General features: G+C 37.3%; 1 protein-coding gene across 6 annotated transcripts in view; it reads left to right on the forward strand.

The window, feature by feature from the left end:
* The window catches only part of Erc1 (ELKS/RAB6-interacting/CAST family member 1), a 307,389-nt gene that overhangs the window by 141,811 nt on the left and 144,701 nt on the right, over positions 1–20,877 (forward strand). For all 6 annotated transcript variants that reach the window (XR_004770988.1, XM_027429286.2, XM_027429282.2 and 3 more), the window contains one exon: positions 3,327–3,458. Coding sequence is in view for 5 of the 6 variants with exons in the window: in XM_027429286.2 (XP_027285087.1) it covers positions 3,327–3,458 (132 nt within the window). In the remaining variant the exon portion in view is untranslated. The remainder of the gene's footprint in view (positions 1–3,326; positions 3,459–20,877) is intronic.

Raw genomic sequence — 20,877 nt, forward strand, 5'->3', positions numbered from 1 at the left:
TCTGTGACCCTCTGTGGCTAGAATTTAGGACCCTGAAAACCAAACTTGTTCCTGTTTAAAACTTTAGTGTCCTTTTTTGGCATTTTGACCCAGTTAGAAGAGTAGCTGCTTGGGAGAGAAGATGGGGAGTTAAAACTATGTTTTGAAGGTTTGTTGCATTGTTCAGCCTCTCTTTATTTAGTCAGAGCAGTGGGGAATATATTGAACAGAATTAGAGAGCTCCTTGCTAGCCAGAGTATTTAATTTGCTTCTGATTGGGTCAATCTGTTTACTTTTTTGGTGGGATAGGGCCTCAGTATCTCTTTCTCCCTATTGCTACAATCCACCCTTGCTTCCCCTTCCTCTTACCCTTCCTCTTCCTCTTCCTTGGTGATTTCACATCTTGGCCTCCTCACTGCAAAATCCTATTTTATGAAGATATCTTGCAATCCAAGTTTCAGCTTCCAGAATGACCAGGCTGACCACTAAAGGAATGCTTTGTTGTCCTCTGTAGCATTTCTTACCTATGATCTGTGCTTACACTTGCTTGGTTACAGTGGCCTTTACTTTTGGGCCCTTTGCTGCAGTGTGGGGAAAACTTTCCATACCGAGATCATTGCTGATCCAAAAAAGTGTTTCATCGAGAACCCTGGGAGCCACTGCAATGGAGGAAGAGACTTGTCTCTCCTAAGGGAGGGTATCTGGACATTTTCTAGTTGGGTTTGAAATCCCAGACAAGCCCCCAAATTCTTAGCCATAATCAATGAATAATTTTGGTGTCCCCCAAAGGAACACAAAAAGCAAATGTATTCTAGCAAAAACCATGTTTTCAAAAGGGGTATCCGGGAATCCAAACTGGCCTAACAACACAGACACCTTATATTTTTTATCCCTGATGTAGGTGGTGACTATATCTCTTCCCGTTGGTGAGTGCTTTGATTTTATAGTCTGACACGATTATCTCATCTTCCAAAGAAAATTGACATGGTTTAAGAAATAAGAATTCTTGTTAACTGCCTCAGATTAAAACAAAACAAGGCAAACTATAACTCACATATAACTCCCATCATACATATACTTTTATGAAGTCAGCTTTTTAGATACCATATATATTCAGTTTAGCTGTATGTGCTTAACCCATTTCAGTTAACCCAATGTCCTCTGGGGGTCATTTTCATTATGAAAAATAAAGGAATTTCTTTCTTTCTCTTTGTGGTTTGTTAGTATTACCACTGTGTATATATACAGCCCATTTTCTTTTTTTATATAAGAAAAAAATTGAACTGAGAGACAATTTTATTAGAGTTTTTAAAAGATATTGACTGTTGCCCGGACTAGGGAGACAGAGAAAAGAAAAATAGAAAGCCATCCCATTTGAGTTAGGCTGGCATAAAGAACTTTTTTAACTTTTAAAATTGTTGTTGTTGTTGTACATGTCTGTATGATGAGGAGTTATTTGTGACATACCGTGTGCTTGTATGGAAGTCAGAGGACAACTTTGTGGATTCAGTTGTTTCTTTCTACTTTATGTGAGTAATAGGGAATTGAACTCAAGCCATCTTAGCTTTACTGGTTGAGTCATTTCCCTGGTATGCAGATAGCATGTTTTCTTTATCTATTCTTCTAGTGATGGACACTTAGGTGGATTCTGTGTCTTGACTGTTGTTTAGCCATGTGTCATTATGTGGTACCATAGTAAAGCCGGGCAAATAGATGTTTCTTCAACCTACCAACTCTCTTCCACTTAAATACATGAGAGTAGAGTTGCCAAGTCATATAGTAGTTCAGTTTAATATTATGAGGAGCCTCCATCTGTTAGCTATATGTATGAGACAGTGTCCCTGACTACATCCTTGTGAGTGTTCACTTCTTGTCTTTTCTATAGGAACCTAAAAGGATCCAGATGCCTCTTTGTGATCTCTAATTGTATTTCTGCAATGATTAGTGATTTTGAGGATTTTGTCTTCAAAATTGTGTACCACTTTTATGTTTTCTTTTTAAGATATATATGCATCTTTTTTGCCCTTTTAATGAACTGGATAACTGTTCATTTCTTACGTATTTTTGGATATTAGCCCTTGTCAGATTATAGTTGAAAATGTTCTCTCTTCTTCTGTAAGAGTTACTTTGCTCTTTTGATTATTTGCTGTAATGCAAAGATTGTTATTGTCTGAGGTAATCCTGCCTGTCTGATTTTGCTTCTGTTGCCAGAGCTTTTAGTGTTTTATTAAAAAGCAAAAAAACTTTTCTCCAACCAAATATTATGAAGTTGCCTTCAGTAGTTTCTGAGCCCCTCCCCCAAGTAGTTTCTTAGTTTTGTTTTGTTCTTTTTTTCCTCTTCCCTCATCTTTTTTTTTTTTTTTTGTGTGTGTGTGTGACAACATCTTACAGTATATTTTAAGATGGCCTTGAATTCATGGAGACCCACCTGCCTCAGCTTTGTACTGTTTAGGTGGGAGTTAACCACACCTGGTTTTAGCTTCAATTCTTAAATTCATTTTGAGTTGACATATTCTAAGAGATAAGAACTTGCTTCTAGCCTTCCTTGTATCAATATCTGGGCAAATCTTGATACTCATTTTCATATTTTGATATAAGGCAATACTGTATTCTGAATCCACTGGGTTTTTTTTTTTTAAAGAGTTCAAAAATAATCTAAGGAATTCATGGTTCCATTCTTATTGGCTTTTTCTTTTATCTTTCCTACTCTTGTACTGTCTTTGTGATCCTAAAGACTACTTATATGAATGGGAAGTTATATTTTAAAATCCTAGAGAATACTTTTGCTTAACTAAACTGTTCATTCATATTCAGACCAGACACACACACACACACACACACACACACACACACACACACACACACACACACACACTTGTTTTCCATTTTCCATAAGAAGAGAGTTTCACTTTCTTGAAATGTTAGGGAGCATCTTTATATTTAGGAAAAAGCTTTTCAGAAATAGTCTGTGTAATTGGGTATGTCATGAAGGTGTGACTTCCCAAGAAGCTCCATCAGAGCCAGCTTTTAGCTCAGCTTAAGCAGTAGTTTTTAAATAGTTAATCTCTTACTGCTTATGGCTTCTAACACCAGTAGCTTCCTTTGCTTTATTGTGGAGAGCAAATTATCATGTCTCTCTTGCTTCACTAACTTGATCCTACGCTCTTAATAATAGACTTCAGCTTCCTTCTTCCCTTGTTCCATTCTGTACTCTATAGAGGTATCTTTCTGGCCTCAATTTGCTTCTGAAGTGAAGGATGTTTAATACTTCAATGGCTCCTCTTTGATGAGTAGGCCCTTTCTGAGTTCTGATTAACCTCCTTCACTGAGTCTTCATCGTTTTCCAGGACAGTCTTCGTAAGAAGGATGACAGGATTGAAGAGCTGGAAGAAGCACTGAGAGAAAGTGTGCAGATAACTGCAGAGCGTGAAATGGTGCTGGCACAAGAGGAATCAGCCAGGACCAGTGCTGAGAAACAGGTCTGCGATTTTATGTAGCTACTGGCAATGCTGCTGGGTAAACACAGATAAAACCAGTGTAGTTTAAGGTGAGCTGTACATGCTGACTACACATGGGGTTTCAAAACTTCTCCAAGTTTAGTTCTTAGCCTTACCAAGTGACTAAAATATAACCGTGCACGGGTTGGCTCATGTTATTGTTGAGATCTCTGAAGTAATAATTCAGGAATGATTCATAGATATTTATGTAGTAAAACCTAATAAAACATGTGACTGATATAGGATGTAACATGTCTGTTTTGCTACATGACTATGAAAAAGCCCAGCTTTGGAGGTGAATGAGAGAACACAAGCATGTTCTATTTAAGGTTATAAAAAGTTAATAGAATATTTGAACAGCATAGATATGGCAGCACTCCACTGCCAGATTGCCCTGTCTCAGCCTGTGGTGACATGAAATGTTCTGCCATGGCATTTGTTTTATAGGTCTCTGTATGCTTGCTTTTGACTCTTTATTAGAAAGAATAAGTAAAGATGGGAGCTGTGAATGGAGGAACAGTTTTAGTAAATAAAAACTGTAATCTTGGTTCCCATTTTGAAAATATGGCTTTAGGTTTTAGATCTACCTAGCACAGATACCATAGCATTTAATTTTTGTAGCACCCTTCCCCTTGTGTGAGAATAAAAAATACTATCTAGGTGTCATTGTTAGGTTTCTATTGCTGTGATAAAACACCATAATCAGTGGCAACTTGGGTAAGAAACAGTCCACATCACAGTCCATCAGTGAGGGATGTCAGGCTAGGAATCCAAACAGGGCAAAAGGACCTGGGGGTGCAGAGGCCATGGAGGGTGCTGCTTACTGACTTGCTTCCCCCTGGCTTGCACAACCTGCTTTCTTGTAGAACCCTGGGGCCACCTGCATAGGGGTGCTACTGCCCATAGTAGGCTGGGCTCTTCCACATCAATCAATAATTAAGAAAATACACTACAGGCTTGCCTACAGGCAAATCAGACATATCTTTCTACTGAGGGTCTCCTCAAATGAGTCCAGCTTCTGTCTGCTGACATAAAGTTAGCCAGGACAGCAGGTAAACAGAGTTTATTGACATAGTAGTAGGAATCTGATGGGTTAACTCCCCTGCCCACGCTGAGAAGCTGCTGTTACTGGGAATGAAGGAGATCAGATGGTAAAGAAATACCCACATCAAGGCAGATATACTGTATTAGGTACCTCATAGAGTCCCTTTATAGCTGTGGTAGCTTCAGTAGTACTCTAGTACTTTAGTGTTCCTGAATGTCTAACAGTGTTTATGAGATTGGGTATATAAACATTTGGAGCATATGTTTATAATTCTTCTGTCTTCCTGATTGACCCCTTTATATGTAAATAATGATGTACTTTATCTCTTTATTAATGACTAAATGATTAAAGAGATAACTTGATCTCATCTCTCCTATCTGCTACATTAGGGTTACTGTCTAGTGAACCTCAGCAATCAAACTGTCTGATTCCCTAGCTAGGGTTATAAGCGTGTGCCTCCCACTACTCCCAGCTTTGGTTGCAGTGTGGGTTCTTGGGATGGAGTGCAGATCCTCATGCTCATACTGCAGCCACTTGACTGGCTGAGCATTCCTCCCAGCCCCTGCCCTCCTCTCTCTGACTTTAGTACCTTCCACCTACAAATTCTTTCCAACTAACTTGAAACGCACATAACTAAGGACATATTCCACCTCCATGGACTAAAACTTTATCTGCTCCTTAAAAATGTGACCCCTTATTTGAAATGTGGTTTACAAAATATACAACTTCCACTTCAAACAAGATACATTTACTGATTGTCAGTTATCTGCCAATTCCTGAGGTAAGTGTTTAGATGATTTTAGTTACCTAAACACATCTGGGTGGAAAATGAGCCTCTGTGCTCGCTGGGCCTCTCACAGAACAGTACAGAATGGTTCCATTTCTTAGAGTTTGAGGTCTCTTTGCTTGAAGCAGTGTCCCTATTCTTACCACTAGTCTAGAAGTGTCCTACTTGTGTAGAATGACTGTGGTCTTTCAGATCTGACTTCTGTGTGTCTGTAGGATTTTGAATAGTTCCTTTCATTTATCTGTTTTGTAACCTGTTACAGCTATTTATATAATAGTTATATTACTTAAAAATACATCCATTATTTTCCTTAGTAGAATATGAGCTTTCTGGGTGCTGGAGGTGTGGCTGTGTACTCTTGTGGCTTTGACAGTGACAACCTACTGTGTAAACTGTGGCATTAAATGAACATCTGAGTGACTTAATTCTACTTTGTTAATGAATGAACAAATGGAATTTTATTCCTACCTCTATTTCTGCATACTCAAGAACTGCAGTCCTCTTCTAACTAGGCATCCTGGGGGATAGTAATTTTATGATTTCTTTTGCAGTTGTTATCAAAGCAGTGTTATAGAAAATTTTGTTCTTTGTTTTAGCTGGTTTTCTGATGCATTTCCTCAGCACTTTGTCATCAAAACAGATAAAAAACAATTCCAATTATATATTTAAATACTTAGTAGCTATTTTCAAGTATTGTATATTTTTTTAGTTCTTGTTTTTAAAAGATTATAGTTGTAAAGCACAAATAAAATTAGAAATCATTATCATCTTTACCTTGCCTTCAAGGGTGGGAAAATATGTGTCTTAGAGGGTGAATGTACAAAATTCTAATCACCTGTTACTTGCTATTTTAACTGATGGAAGCTAGCATGAAAGTCTCAGGTAACAGCTGATCCTCAACTGAAAAAGACAGTGGTTTGTATAAACATAATTATGTATAAATTAGAAACATTTTGAGCATTATAGTGTATTCTAATATGGTGTTCCATTTGGGTTGTACTGCTGCCCTTTGTTGGGATTTCAATATTTATCTTATTTTTTCCTGACATGTAAATAGGTTTATAATATCTGTAAAAACAAATTTCTTTTATATTGTGTGTAAGAAATTCTTTACATTTATTTATTTGTGCATGTATGGCAGCATATGTATGATGGTCAATGATGGTCATAGGACAACTTGTGGATGTTAGTTTCATCCCTCCACCACATGGGTGTTAGGGATTGAATTCACGTCATCATACTTGGCAGCAGGTATTTTTACTATCTGAACTATCCCACTAACTACATTTAATCATGTATACATAATTATTTATATTTCAACCTCTTCACTTACCCTTCAGGGTCTTAAGCGAGTTTCATGTCAATAGTGACAGATTATTGAACTGAACAGCTGAGTGGTCTGAAAGCATCACAAACACAAATATATTTTTGGAACTGTGTGGGTCATTCTACCTTATAGAAAATCTAGTTGTTTTGATGCCTGGTTAGAAAGATCAGGTACTTATTAGACCCTTATTAGACCCTGAAATGAGTCTGATGGAATTATATCATCATCTCTTTTAATGGTGATGGCTGGGCTCAAAACAAATGCCACGAGAGGCATTCTGCACATGACAAGGAACTTCAGAGGCTTGTAGGGTTGCTATTTTAAAGAAAATGATGCAGACTCTGGCCTGTTGAAAATACTTGTTAATTAGGTGTACACTACCATAGCAGAAATCTTTGTTCAGACCTCTCTTTTTTATCTGAAAACGATTGTAGGAAATGGCTTGTGAGCTAGAAGAATGATGTATTTTTTTTGTAATAATGACAACCAAATATGCTGCATTCCAATGCATTTATTAGTGGAAATTTCTAAAATATTTTCAATTAATAATATATAAACTCAGATACTTAGAGATCAAATATCAGAAGAATTGGAACTATTTACATTATTCTAGACTTTCAAAGATATAAAATAAGTAAATCAGTGGATAAATTGAAACATTGTTTTTGGATATGTATGTGTAGATGTGCGTGTTCTTGTGTTTGTATGTGTGTGTGTGTGTGTTTGTGCACATGTATTCACACACATGCATATGAAGGTCAGAAGACCACCTCAGGTATGCTTCCTCCTTCTTTTATGTTTTTGTGTATTTGTGCATGTTTGTTGATACCAGAGATCAACATTAGGCAGCTTCTTCAGTTACTCTACCTCATTTAAAAAATATTTATTTTTATGTGTGTGGATGTTTGGCCTATGTGTATGTATGTCTGTGTACCATGTACCTGCAGAGGCCAGAAGAAGGTATCAGATCCTTTAGAACAGAAGTTATAGATGTTTGTGAGCTGCTATGTTGGTTCTGAGAACTAAACTCAAGTCCTCTGAAAGAGCAGCAAGATGCTTTAACTTCAGAGCCATCTCTCCAGGTTAGGCTTTTCCATTTTATTTTTTTGAGACCAAGTCTCCTGCCTGAAACTCACCCATTCGGTTAGACTGTCTGGCAGAAGTAATCCTTCTGCCACAGCACGGGCATTACAGACATATTACTGCTATGCCTTGCTTTTTATGTGGGTGCTGCAGATGAAACTCAGATTCTCATGCTTGCATGGCAAACACTTTAATGACTGAACTGTATTTCTATCCTGCATTGGAGACAAGGCCTGTCACTGACTTAGAACTGTTTAGCTAGGCCAGGCTGGTTGGCTAGGTAGCCCCAGCTAACATCTGTTTCTGCCTGCCTAGTCCTGAGATTGGAAGAGTGTGCCACGGTGCTCAGCTGTCTTTCCATGGGTTCTGAGGATAGTAGTGAGTTCTTCACACTTGCAAGGCAATCATTTCATCACCTCTGTTACCTCATTTTTATGTATTAGTGTGTGGGATCCTACATGCTTGCAGTAAGCATGTCAGACAATGTAAATGTAATTTACAGACTATTTAAACTGCTATTTCTCTACATTTTATAACTGTCCTAAAATGTGTGTGAAAAGGAAGGAGTCATTTCATTTTAAACAAAAAGGTTCCCTTCAAATGTTTTATTATAGCTTCTGTATGTGTGTGTGTGTGGAGGTCCGCGTGCAAGCCTGTTTGCATGCATGGATATACTCACATGATACTTGGGAGTTCCTTTTCTGCACTGTAAGATATTAAATTCCATTTATTTATTTATTTATTTATTTATTTATTTTTCTTTTAGCAGAATTAACTTCTGATAAGGTAAAATGACTCATTTGAAACTGCCTTGCATTTTGTTTAATATCATATTTATAAAGTTATCGTGTAATCAGTTTTGAAATGACTATTGTCATCTTTATATCAAACAAAAAAATCTATCTCAATTTCAATAAAATTATTAATAAAAAGTAAAATGCTACCATCATCTAAAGGATTAATAAGTAAAAGGGCAACAGCATTATTTTTTAAAACATTATAGTATTAGTAATGCTAAAAGATTTAATTCCCTGGTAGAAATATTGAGGAAATTGTCAAACAAAACCATGAAGTGTTATGAAAAGTACAGAAATTGAATATGCACTAGGCAGTGAGAGTAGGATTATGTAGAATTTAATTTAGTGTGATGGACTTTACTCACTTATTATTATAGGAAGATAAATCTGTGATTCGTTAGATTCCTTCACAGGATCTTCTGTGTTGTGACTGCTCTTAAAGTTTATTTTCACATAAAATAGAAAACTTGGATTAGTCAAGTTTTAGCCATTATTAACTCCCTCTGTAACTTTGCCAGTTGGGGTCAGTAGATAGCTACTACAACAGTTCTAAAGCTCCAGGAAGTAACCAGGACTAAAGCTGTCAAAAAATCTGACTGGTATCTAATAGGGATTTTTCTAAGTATGAATTTAGATGGTTTCGTATTATTATGCTTTCTTTTAAAAGTGTTTTTAAAAATAATAGCTTATGTAATTCTTGACATTTAGGAATTATTTATGCCTGTAAATTTAGACTTGAGTTTTAATTTATCATTGATATTTTCTAAAGTTGTAATCAAATGAAAAATTAACGTGTAGTGGACCTAAAGCAAAAAGTTGGCATCTCAGAATTGTTCCTTAGAGATAAGTGCCAGAACCTATTGATGTTCTCATGGTCAATGTGCTGTACTTTTGTCTATGCTGTGGGAAACCTACTATACTAGAGAGCATTTGCGGAATCTCCAGCATTGGGCTTATGAGTACTCTTGTCTCCTACAGAGAAGTTTAATAAACCCAGTTACTGATCCTGACAGTAATTATCTAAGACACAATGATAGGTGAGCCCTGGGAATCACGCAGCTACTCAGTGGTTTCTGTGTGTAATTGATGTTGTCTTTATGTATATCATATCATACTGAATGTTTTCAATGGAAGGTATTTTCCTAGAGAAATGTGCACAGTATAATTTATCCTACCTAGTAGGTAGTTCTTATATGTGCTAGATCCTAAATTATACTTTGGTGATTATTTCTTTCTCTTTAATAAACTTGTAAAAATTCACCAGAGGTTAGTGTAAAGTGTATTGGATCAAAAATCAAGTGGTATGAATTTTATTCCTTGTTCTGCTTACTAGTTGTGATTTAGTAAGTTCCTCCAAGCCCCTCTTGTAGAGGGAAGAAATCATTCCCTTCACAAGTGTCCACTCATATCTCACACAGATAAGCTATAACGTCCATCTTCAAATGTTTTGATTTATTATGGCCTTTGTGTGGTTGGTGTTGGGAGTCGTCTGCATGCAAGTCTGATATTTTGGAGCTCTCTTTCTTTGGTTGTCAGACATTAAATTCCTTTGTTTTTTTCTTCTGGTAAAGTAAACTTTTGATAAGTGAAATGACTAATTGTTTTTTCCCACAATTTGTTTACCTAAGTTCAATCCCCAGATTCCACATGGCTGAAGGAGAGAACCAACTCCCATATATATGCCATGGAATGCCCCTCACCAGAAGGGCATTTTTAATTAAAAAATAATAGTTGCTATGGTTTTGTTAGTGCCATTTGAGAAAGAAACTGTGGCCTGCTATTTGTGTTATTTATAACCTTCTTTCTTTCAGAAGTATGGAATATTACAACCTTTTTATTTTGCTTTAGCCTTGTGAACCTGTTTGCTGCTGAAGAAACCAGATTACAGGAGCTACTTAACCATACAAACACATAAGCAAAGAAAAGCCAGTCTGCTGTAACAGTAATTTGCAGTGTATTCATTCAGATTCCTTTCATGTTTGTTTAGATGTTATGTTTTCAAAAATTACTTAAATTGAATTGTCAGCAATTAAACATTTTCCTTCTCATGGCTTCTTTCCACCCTTGGTGACACAGTCTAGGCAATAGACTGATAACTCTTCTGAAAACTGTGTGCCCAGGTTTTACTGATAGCTGCCTTTTCAGCCTTCACTTAGTGCTGAGTGATTATTAGAAGATTGATCTACCTAAGCCCCCTGATTTAATTAATGAAGAAAAAAGAAAAGGAAAATTGGGGTTACTTGAAAAGAAGCATTTAGTTCACACTGACATGTTTTCTATTTCTTTTTAAGTTTGTCTTCAGTTACAGAAGTTATATTACTTGAATGTGAAAGCCACACAGTGAAGGTGTGGCCAACCAGTGAAAGTTCTGCCATCTCCCAGCCAGTCTTAGCTGTGGTGCAGATACATATGATCCCCTGGTACCTTAGAGAAGGCATAAGTATTTTATAAATTCTTCAGCCAGTCAGCATATTTATTGTTTTAAGTATCATTTCCTGAGTTTTATTTTTGTCACAACCTATGACAGTATTGATTAAATGGGGAAATGCAGAAGGATATAAAAAGTCAAGAAATCTACAAAGATTATGAAAAGGTGGTTTCTTTAGGGCCGTTGTCCATGACTCTTACTTGGGTCCTTCACAGGTGTATCTGATGGTCTGAAGTCTAACATAAGCTGGACCAGTATCTGCTACCATTATATCTTAATACTCATTGGAATTTCTTGAATAGAATTTTCAGTGAACAAGATAGAAAACATAGAAATGTTCTTAAGTTATATGTATCATTAGATGGAGAATATAGATATGAAAAATTAATCTCTTTAATGGCCTCTGATTTATTTTGAGGTCCTAAGCCATTGTGTTTAGTGGCTGTCTTCAGATGAACTTGCAAAGGTAAATTCCTGCATACAAGCCCTCTGTCATGGAGGTCTGCCATAGTTTCATCCCCTTTTGGGCTGTGCTTTCTTTACTTAACCCTTCAGTACCTTTCATCTCTCCTGTCTTCGCCCTCTGTGTCATTAGACTTCACAAGTATATCAGCATGATTTTTTTCTTTTCTTTTCTTTTTTTATTTTTCTGTTTAACATCCCTGCTGCAGCCTCCCCCCCCCCCGCCATCTTCCCCTCTGAGTACCTCTCCCTCATTTCCCCTTCTTACCTACCCTTACCACCCAATCTCCTCTTCTGTCTCCATCTAGGAAAGGGCAGGTCTCCTGTGAGTATCAATAAAACATGGCATATCAAGTTGCAGTAAGATAAGCACTTCCCCATATGTTAAAGCTGAGCAAGGTGACCCAGTATGAGATGTTGAGTCCCAAAAGCCAGTAAAAGAGTTGGAAACAGCCCCTGTTACTGCTGTTAGACATTCCACAAGAGGACCAAGCTACACAACTATATATGCAGAGTGCCTAGGTCAGTCTCATGCAGGCCCCTATGAGTCTAGGTTAGTTGATTGTGTGAGCCTTCCCATGGTGTCCTTGACCCCTCTGGCTCCTACACACCTTTCTCCTCCTCCTCTGCATAGTTCCAAACTGCCCCCAATGTTTGGCTGTGGATCTCTGCATCTGCCTCCATCAGTTGCTGGATGATGCTTCTCTGAGGACAGTTGAGCCAGGTACTCTGGAGAGGGGTCCAGTTTTTTTCGTTTTTATCAGATACTCATTGACCTTCTACCCTATGGCAGCCCCGACACACATTTTAACTTCCTAACTTACCTTCTTGAGCCCTTTTTTTTTTAAAAAAAAAAAAAAACCTTATCTGCCTGAATATAACCTACTTCTTTGATGTGCAGTGTCAAGGGTTCAGGCAGGAGGCTTATAGTAGGCAGGTTGGGGTTGGCTGAAAAGTTCTCAGGGCCAATGAATCAGTTCATACATGTATCATACTTCCCATACCTCTTTATTCTCTCAAAAAATGTTCTTCTCAAAAAAGATGTCTTTAAGATGTCTCCTCCAAAGGTCTTTGTCTAAAAGCTCTCTTAAAGTTCTCTTTAGATGTTCTTAAAAATTCTCCTAAAGTTCTTTGTAAAATTGTTCCAAAAAGTTCCTTCTAAAAATTCTCTAAAGGTTCTTCCCACAAGTCTTCCAGTTATATACCTACAGATACATTTCATCTTGACAAAAGCAGGACACCTCATGTCTCAGAGTTGAGATGTGACTTGCAAAACATGCTGTTAACTGATGAAAGGGGACTTTCAGCCCTATATCAAAGGGAAACAACTAAGGCTATATAGTGCAAGATCTGGAGGCTGCTGCTTCCAGCCTCAGTAAGCAGTGGGGCACTCTTATTGATACCCTATTTATGAGAAGGAATTCCTATCACTGGGGCCTATTTGAGAACACAAAGCTCCCAGTATATATTCTGTATACAGCCAAATTCATAGTAACAAATATTCTGGAGTTGATACCTAGAATATTAATTGCCTCTTCTGTAATAAATGATAAAGACTCTTAACAGTGAAGTGTTTGTTCTTCGCCTTTGCTGTTAGTTGTAGGATTCTTATGTGTTTTGTTTCTGTTGACCATCAAGCCCTTATGTTGTCATGTTCTTAAGAGAAGCCTTGCTTCTTCAAGGTTCATGGCATTCAGGTGTAGCTTAAAAGTTTTCATTGAGGACTTAGTGTAAATATCTTTGTCATAACAATTTGTAACTTTGTTTTCTCAGTTTCTTGGCCAATGTCTTTTGCTCCCAGTGTATTTCTTCCGTCCAGCCCAGGCATGCTAAAACTTGTTTTAATCTAGTCTACTTCTACAGTCACTCACTGAAGCATCTTGCTCTCTCGTCACATGGTGTTCCTGATGTACCACTTTCTCACTTCCTTCTGATTGTAGTTCACTGTCAAGTTTTGTTTCATCTCAGTCCATTAGTCTTACCTCTACTTCTGTCTCTATTCTGCTTCAATTTCTTGCCCATTATTCCAATAATTGTTTCTAAATCCTTGTTGCTCTAATTAGATCCCTTTGTTACCCTCCTGTTAACATTTCAGATAAAGGTGAAATCTCTTAATACAGGCAAGACCCTTCTTTGTCTTTTCTTCCCTCTCTTGCCACACTGGCATCCTTATTTCTTTTCATTCTGGAGCATCTGATATTTTGATAATTTAACTTCATCAGATTGTGCTTTTTTTGTGGCACTGCTGCTGTGCACAGGGGACAGCTATAATACTTATTCTCTTTATCTGGTCTATCTTGGAAAAACTTGTATCTAGGGCTTGGAATAATACAAGGGCCACATAATAATGCTGTATGCTCTCATGGCATCTTGTACTTTTTTGCAGAATGTATGCTTGGGTTACAATTAAGTTTTATAGTTGGTGATTATCTTACATGGTATAGAGATAGCCTCTGATTCATAGCATTGAATTTTGGTGGGCAGGAGAATAATGGAAGAAAGATGCCTTGTTGTGCATGGAAACTGCCCACAAATAAGCCAATCGATACAACTGTGTAAGACGTTGAAGGGTGCTTCACATGAGTGCTGATGCATTTTAGTAGAACAAGCTAACTGGGAATAAGATGGAGTCAGATGGGAATCCAACTTTGCTTCCTCTGGCAAAGAACTTTAGCCTCTAAACCTTTTATCCCCCATAGAAGTTATAATAATGATAATAATAATACCTACTTCATAAGATCACTGTGAAGTTTTAGTAAGACAGTACTTGTGAAAGATTTGGAACAAGGGCTTTCAGAGCAATCAGATAACATCATATTGTCCTGTTAGTCAAAGAAGTACCATGTATTAGCAAGAGGGACTGCTGGGAAAATATTTTGTAGTGTAAGTAGTAGCATAAAGCTGTGTTAAAATCTGTGAATTAAAATCCTCATTAATTGCAATTATAGGAAACTTCAAGTGGTTTGTTAGGAGAGGCTGATAAAGTGTACATGCCTGTGTGTACATGTGTCTATTTTTTTCTAAATATATTAGAAATGCTTCTCAGCCTTGAGCTACATATTTTTTTCTCTCTCCCCCAATTATAAAAGGTTGAATTTTTTTAAGACAGGGTCTCAATATATGTATTTATTTATTGTCCAGGATAACCTGGAACTTTCTGTGTAGACTAAGCTAGCCTCAAACTCACAGAGATCCTTTTGTCTCTCTCTCTAGGTGTTGGGATTAAAGGTCTGCACCACAATGTCTGGTTGCAGGTTGGGTGTTAATGTAGAATTTTGTTAAAGTTAAGAAAAAAATAGACTTCTCATGTGGCTGTTTTTCACTGTGACTACTTAACCATTTAGGTAATCTTGAGGGTTGTCTTTCACTTTGGTTTTGTTTTTTATCACTCCTTTTTTCTTCTATCATTTTCTTCCTTTTAAAGCAGACTTATTCTTTTAAGGAGGTCCTACCAAGATTCTGCATAAATAGCATGAAAACTGCAAAGCATCGTTTGCTGTTTTTTGTGGAGCAGAGGATGATGGGAAAGAAGATGGAGACTGCATTGGAAGGTCCCCATTGCTTTGCTTTCTTAAGAAAAATAGTCTATGGTTGAGTCATAGTTTTCTCCCTTTTTGTTTTGTGTAAAAGTTTATTAGCTTGTGATTTAAACAAAACATCTGGTCCTGTTGGCATCACACACTGTCAGACCTGAGCTTTCTCCCTAATTTTACTGTAAACAGTTAGGTTATATGCTTGAATTTCAGTTCTGGCAGGACTTTTTGAATGTTTTATCTTAAAACTTCTGCTTTTAAAAAATTGTGCTGGGACCTGAAGCACATTCAGAACGATGGCAAATTTCTTAATTGTTTAGCCTAAGATTTATTTCTCCTGATCCTCAGTTGTCATACTTTGGTTTCTCAGAGACAATGTAGTAGTGTCCAACAACCATTGTGTGATTGGTCCTAGATAACCAGGTTTGCTAGCTGATTATGCTCTCTTGGGTTGCAGAAGGAAACAGAAAACAGGAGAATTCAAATTGACTTTCAGATGGTTTTCCTGACTTGTAGCCAGAGAGCAAATGAAGTGATTAACTGGAAATCCTGGTTTATGGGTACTATTTTTGCTTTGTGCGTAAAAACGCATTACAACTTATTTGGAGGTGCTTGAGTGTTGGCTTAGTATTTAAGAGCATTTGCTGCTTTTGTAGAGGATCCAGGTTAGGTTATCAGCACCCTCATGGTGACCCTGAACCATTCATAACTTCAATTCTGGGGGATCCGACACCCATTTCTCACCCCTTATGGCACCAGGCGCACACATGGTACACATACACACATGCAGGTAAAACAGTCATACACATTAAATAAATAAATCTAAGAAAAAAATTTAAGCCAGGCGTTGGTGGCGCATGCCTTTAATACCAGCACTCGGGAGGCAGAGGCAGGTGGATCTCTGAGTTCGAGGCCAGCCTGGTCTCCATAGTGAGTGCCAGGATAGGCTCCAAAGCTACACAGAGAAACCCTGTCTCGAAAAACAAAAAACAAAAAAAAATTTAAACTTACTTGGTGGGTATATGTATGATCAGAGGCAGAAATACCTAATTAGCCTTGAACTGGGATGAGTGGGAAATTAGGCGTTCTTTAAGAAAATTGTAATTTACTAATGCAGGAAACTCATGAAGTCACAGTTTTGAACTCAAATAGAACTTGTTCTTCAACATGATAGACTAGATGATAGGAAAACAACATCCACAAGAACAGTTGAAGAAGGTTGGTGAAATATATTTTCATGAGTTGGCAAGAGACTGTGTAAGAGTATGGATAGGCAGGGGATTCAGAGGTATAGTTGGGAAACTGTTAAGCTTGAATCTTGGGCTTCAATTTGCCAGTAAGAAAGAATCCAGAGCAACCCCAGGAGGAGCAGCAGACAGGCAGCAAATCTAACCCTGCATTTTCACGAAAGCAGCCCACAGAGTCAAGAAGGAAGGCAGTGTACCAGTGGATGGCAATTAGAATGCTTGCACTTGCTACTAGTCCTGCAGAGTTACGTTACGATGATAGGTGTCTTTGCCAGTAATTTGAATATTTAGAGTTAACTATCAATGCCAAGCAAAATAGTACTTGGCAAAGCTTGTTCCAGTAGGAGAAAGAAAACCTGAAAAAAAAAAGAAAATTAATACTTAACAAATTTCAAGTCCAGAAATTTATATTGGTGTTTTAGAAAACTTAATGGGAACATGGCTCATTTGAGGACATAACTGAGGTCATCAGTAACTTTGAAGTTTGTTCATTTGTCAATGCCAGAATTAGTCTCAGCCTGTGTCACATCAACTAACAATCAATTGCTCAAGGCAGCTCACATAGTCTAGCCAAAGTCAAGGTCTTCTGTATGGCAGGAGGCCATAGTAGGTGTGTGGGTATACTATATGCCATTCCTGTAAGAAGACCAGATAAACAGGACCACTAATTCAAACTATCAATGATGCCAAGTAGGAAATACTGTGCGACTTTGTGTAATGAAAACATTTCTAAAGCAGATTTTAGTCACAAATCTCAGAATAAATGCTTAATAAATTATGTTCATAACTTTATCAAAAGATGTCAAGACAGAAGTAACAAATAAGCTATGAGCTGGGAAAAGAGATTTGTATGTGTCTAGCTCTGTGAAATTAAGAAAATAACAAAAAACATACAGTTAGGGATAAATTAGACTTGGAATTCTAAAAAAGAAACTACATAGATGGTCCTTAAGTAACTAAAATATCTTTATCCTTACAGATTAGTAGTAAGATAATTGGACATTAGCCCCAGAGATGCTCAGGTAGTAAAGGCACTAGCTTCCAAGTCTGATGACCTGAGTTTGCTTCCTGGGACTCATGGTGTAAGGAGAGAACTGAGTTCCTCAGGTTGTCCTCCAAAGTCCACACATGCCCTGTGTTATAAGCTCCCCTCAAAAATAAATTATTTTTAAGAAGATAATGGAGGAAGTTCCTAAAAGATAATTGACAAACTGTATTGCAACATTGAGCTGTAAGGTATCTCCTTATGATAGGAATTACATGATGTTCTTGTGATAGCATGCTGTCAAAAAAGAACAAAAAGTCAAACCCCAATCTATGTTAATCTTCAGGTTTTAGTATTTACTGGATACTTGAAGATGGGAGGGACACATTAAGTGACACGGTAAGGAAAATACCAAGTGAATCTAGGAAGTTTCTCAGTAGTACAGGACGTGGATGTCATTTTGTTAAGACCTCATGGCATGGGAAATTACAGCTGTAGAGGACTAGGACTTTTGTCCAAGTACTAGTTCAAAGAATTTTCTTTCCTTTGTGAATTGCCTTAGGTAATGCTCATGATAAAACAAACAATTAATAAATAAATAAACTGGGCTGGAGAGGTGGCTCAGAGGTTAAGGGCACTGACTGCTGTTCCAGAGGTCCTGAGTTCAATTCCCAGCAACCACATGGTGTTTCACAACCATCTGTTATGAGATCTGGTGCCCTTTTCTGGTGTACAGATATACATGGAAGCAGAATGTTATATGCATAATAAATAAATAAAATCTTAAAAAAATAAACCAGTTGTCCATAAAAGTTAGTGTTTATTTCTGTACTATTGTTTCCTTCCCTTGATTGACTTGCTTGTAAATGGAGGTTTCTCTCCTGCTCACCAGTTCTCGAATAAATACTCAGAGGCTTAATATTACTAATTGTTTGGCCAGTGGCTTAGTCATATTACTAACTAGCTCTCACAATTAAATTAACCCATTTCTGTTATTCTGTATTTTACCACAAGACTTGTGACTTGTTACCTCACATCTTACTTCTCTGGTGACTACATGGTGTCTCCCTGACTCCTCCTTTTTCTCCATATCTCTGTTTGGATCTCCTTCCTGGCTATATTCTGCCCTGCCATAGGCCATATAACCAATAAAATAACCATCAACCAATAAAAGCAACACGTATTTGCAACATACAGAAGGACCTCCCACATCACTTGTTCATCATTCTGTCACTACCAATCTTTATAGTGCACCCTGAAGTCAAGAACTATGAGTCACCCAAGGGTTTGTTGTATGTTTTGGGGTATGTGTGTGGTTGCATATGTGGAGGTCTATGGAGTTGTTTTTTTTTTTTTTTCCTCTTCTTCCACCTGTCTGTGGGCGCTAAACAAAGTCATCAGTCTTGTGCTGCAAGTACCCTTACTTGCTGAGCCATCTTATCTGTCTACATGTGTATAACTTTTAATTTTTTAAAGTAATTTACTTTTTGAGAACTTCATACATGAGTACTGTATTTACACCATCTCCCCCCCACCCTCCTTCCAGCTCTTCCCATGAATTTCTAACGTTTTATTCTTTACTACTGATTTATACATGTGGGCATACATATAAATTTATAAATAAGACCCGATGAGTTTGTTCAGTGTTGCTCCTATGTACATAATTTTAGGACTGACTGCCTGGAATCAGATATCTTTCAGGGGATTCATCTTTGGTGGAGGCTGATTCTCTCTCAGCAGCCATTTGTTGCTTGTAGTTTATAATCCCTTGTTGTGTCAGTCATCCCCATTACAGTGTGAAGTAGAATGATAGAAGCAAGCATTCCAGTCTTAGAGGGAAGACATTCAGTCGTTCACCATCATTCATCTGCCTTTGTCAATTGAAGTTCTAGTCTTAGATTTTTAAGTTGTTTTTATTCTAAAACTGTTGGAAATTGTCATGCTTTTTAAAAATCTATTGAGCTGATTATGTATTTTGTTCTGCTTTCTATTAACATGGTATATTATATTGTTTGATAGTTATATATTAAGCCAAACTTGCATTCTTTAGATGAAGTCCGGTTTTCGGGAGTCTCAGTCTTGTTTGGTTTTCCAGTTACACTTTCTTTTCTTTGTAATCTTAGTGTCCTATCCCTCTCCTCTCCATTCCCTAAGCTTCTCTTGGTTTTAGGTGTTGGGTGTTACTTTGTAACATTCATTATTTTCCTTGTTTTCTTGAACCAAAGATCATTTGTACATTTCTCACCCCAAACCTGGAATGAGGTATTGTCATGTCCCACCTTCCCACCCCCCATCCCCCACTCCTACACCCCATGGAGCCTATTCCTTGTAGTAAACTACAGTTGGCATTCCTATTGGCTGACATGGCTTCCAGCTCATGTGCTGTAGTGCATAGCTGTTTTGTTCTTCATTCTAGGATATAAACTCATGGTTTTCCTTTTAGGAAAAAAAAAAGTCATGGCTGAAACAAAGACATCAATTATTCAGATTTGTAACTGATAAAAATATGCATGAAATACATGCATGTAGTTTAAAAACAATGTGAGTTGGAAAGATGACATAGCAGGTAAAAGATTGCTGTCAAGCCCAACAAACTTAAGTTTAGTCCCTGAAACCTATATGGTAGAAGGAGAGGACCAAGTCCCCACAAGTTGACTTCTGGTGTGTGTGTGTGTGTGTGTGTGTGTGGTGTGTGTGTGTGTGTGTGTGTGTGTGTGTGTGTGTAAACATACACACACAGGAAGATTAGGAGTTCAAACCCAGCCTTAGTTACATTGTGATTTTTCAGACCAGTATCCAACTGTCTCAGAAAAAGTGGGGTGGGGGGGGTAGCAAAAAAAAGAAATAATACAAATTAAGAATGCTAATTTTTTGGGAACCAGGGAAAGGAGTACAATGAAATAAGTACATTTAACCTGCTTATTGATAGGTATGATAATCTTTTCCTACATGTGGCGGGTACATTCTAAACTTGTCTCTAATGGATGCCTGACTGCAAACCATATTGAATACATATAGTAAAGTTTAATTTATGAATTGGGCACAGTGAGAAAAGAATAACAATTTTAAAATCATTAGAACAGCATACTGTATTAGAATTTATGTAGATATGGCCTCTTTCTCAGCATATCTTACTATGTTTTTCATTGAAATAGAACACTTCACACCTTTTCTTTGTCAACAACACTTGGCACTTTAGGGCCATTATTAAGTAAAAATAAACATTACTTGAGTACAATCACTGTAAGTGCAAGTCAGTGGGTTTGATCCCTGAGGCCACTGCTGAGTGTCCTGAAGGCAAACAAACAGCAGACACAAATAATTGATATGCAGTCATTCACAGCCATCTGGGAAGAAGAAGGGATGTGAAATTTCATCACACTGCTTAGGCTGATACATAATTGAAAAGTTATAAATTGTTTATTTCTGGAATTTTACATTTGATATTTTCAGACTACAGCTAACAGAAACTACAGAAAGCAGAACCATGACTAAGGGATAGATGTCTGTTTTGCTGTTATTCTTAAAAATATGCATAGAATCCAGTCTTTGTATGAAACAAAACATTTCATATTTCTCATTTCTGAAATTTGAAGGTAATTGTGTATATTGAAGGACTATTATTTTTTCCTACTTTATGTAATTTTTCTTTATATAATTTCTTGTCTAAAATAGATGGGAATTTTTGTAAACCGTGACCTTAATTT

This window comes from Cricetulus griseus, chromosome 8, assembly GCF_003668045.3.
Source record: "Cricetulus griseus strain 17A/GY chromosome 8, alternate assembly CriGri-PICRH-1.0, whole genome shotgun sequence".
Lineage (NCBI taxonomy): Eukaryota > Metazoa > Chordata > Mammalia > Rodentia > Cricetidae > Cricetulus > Cricetulus griseus.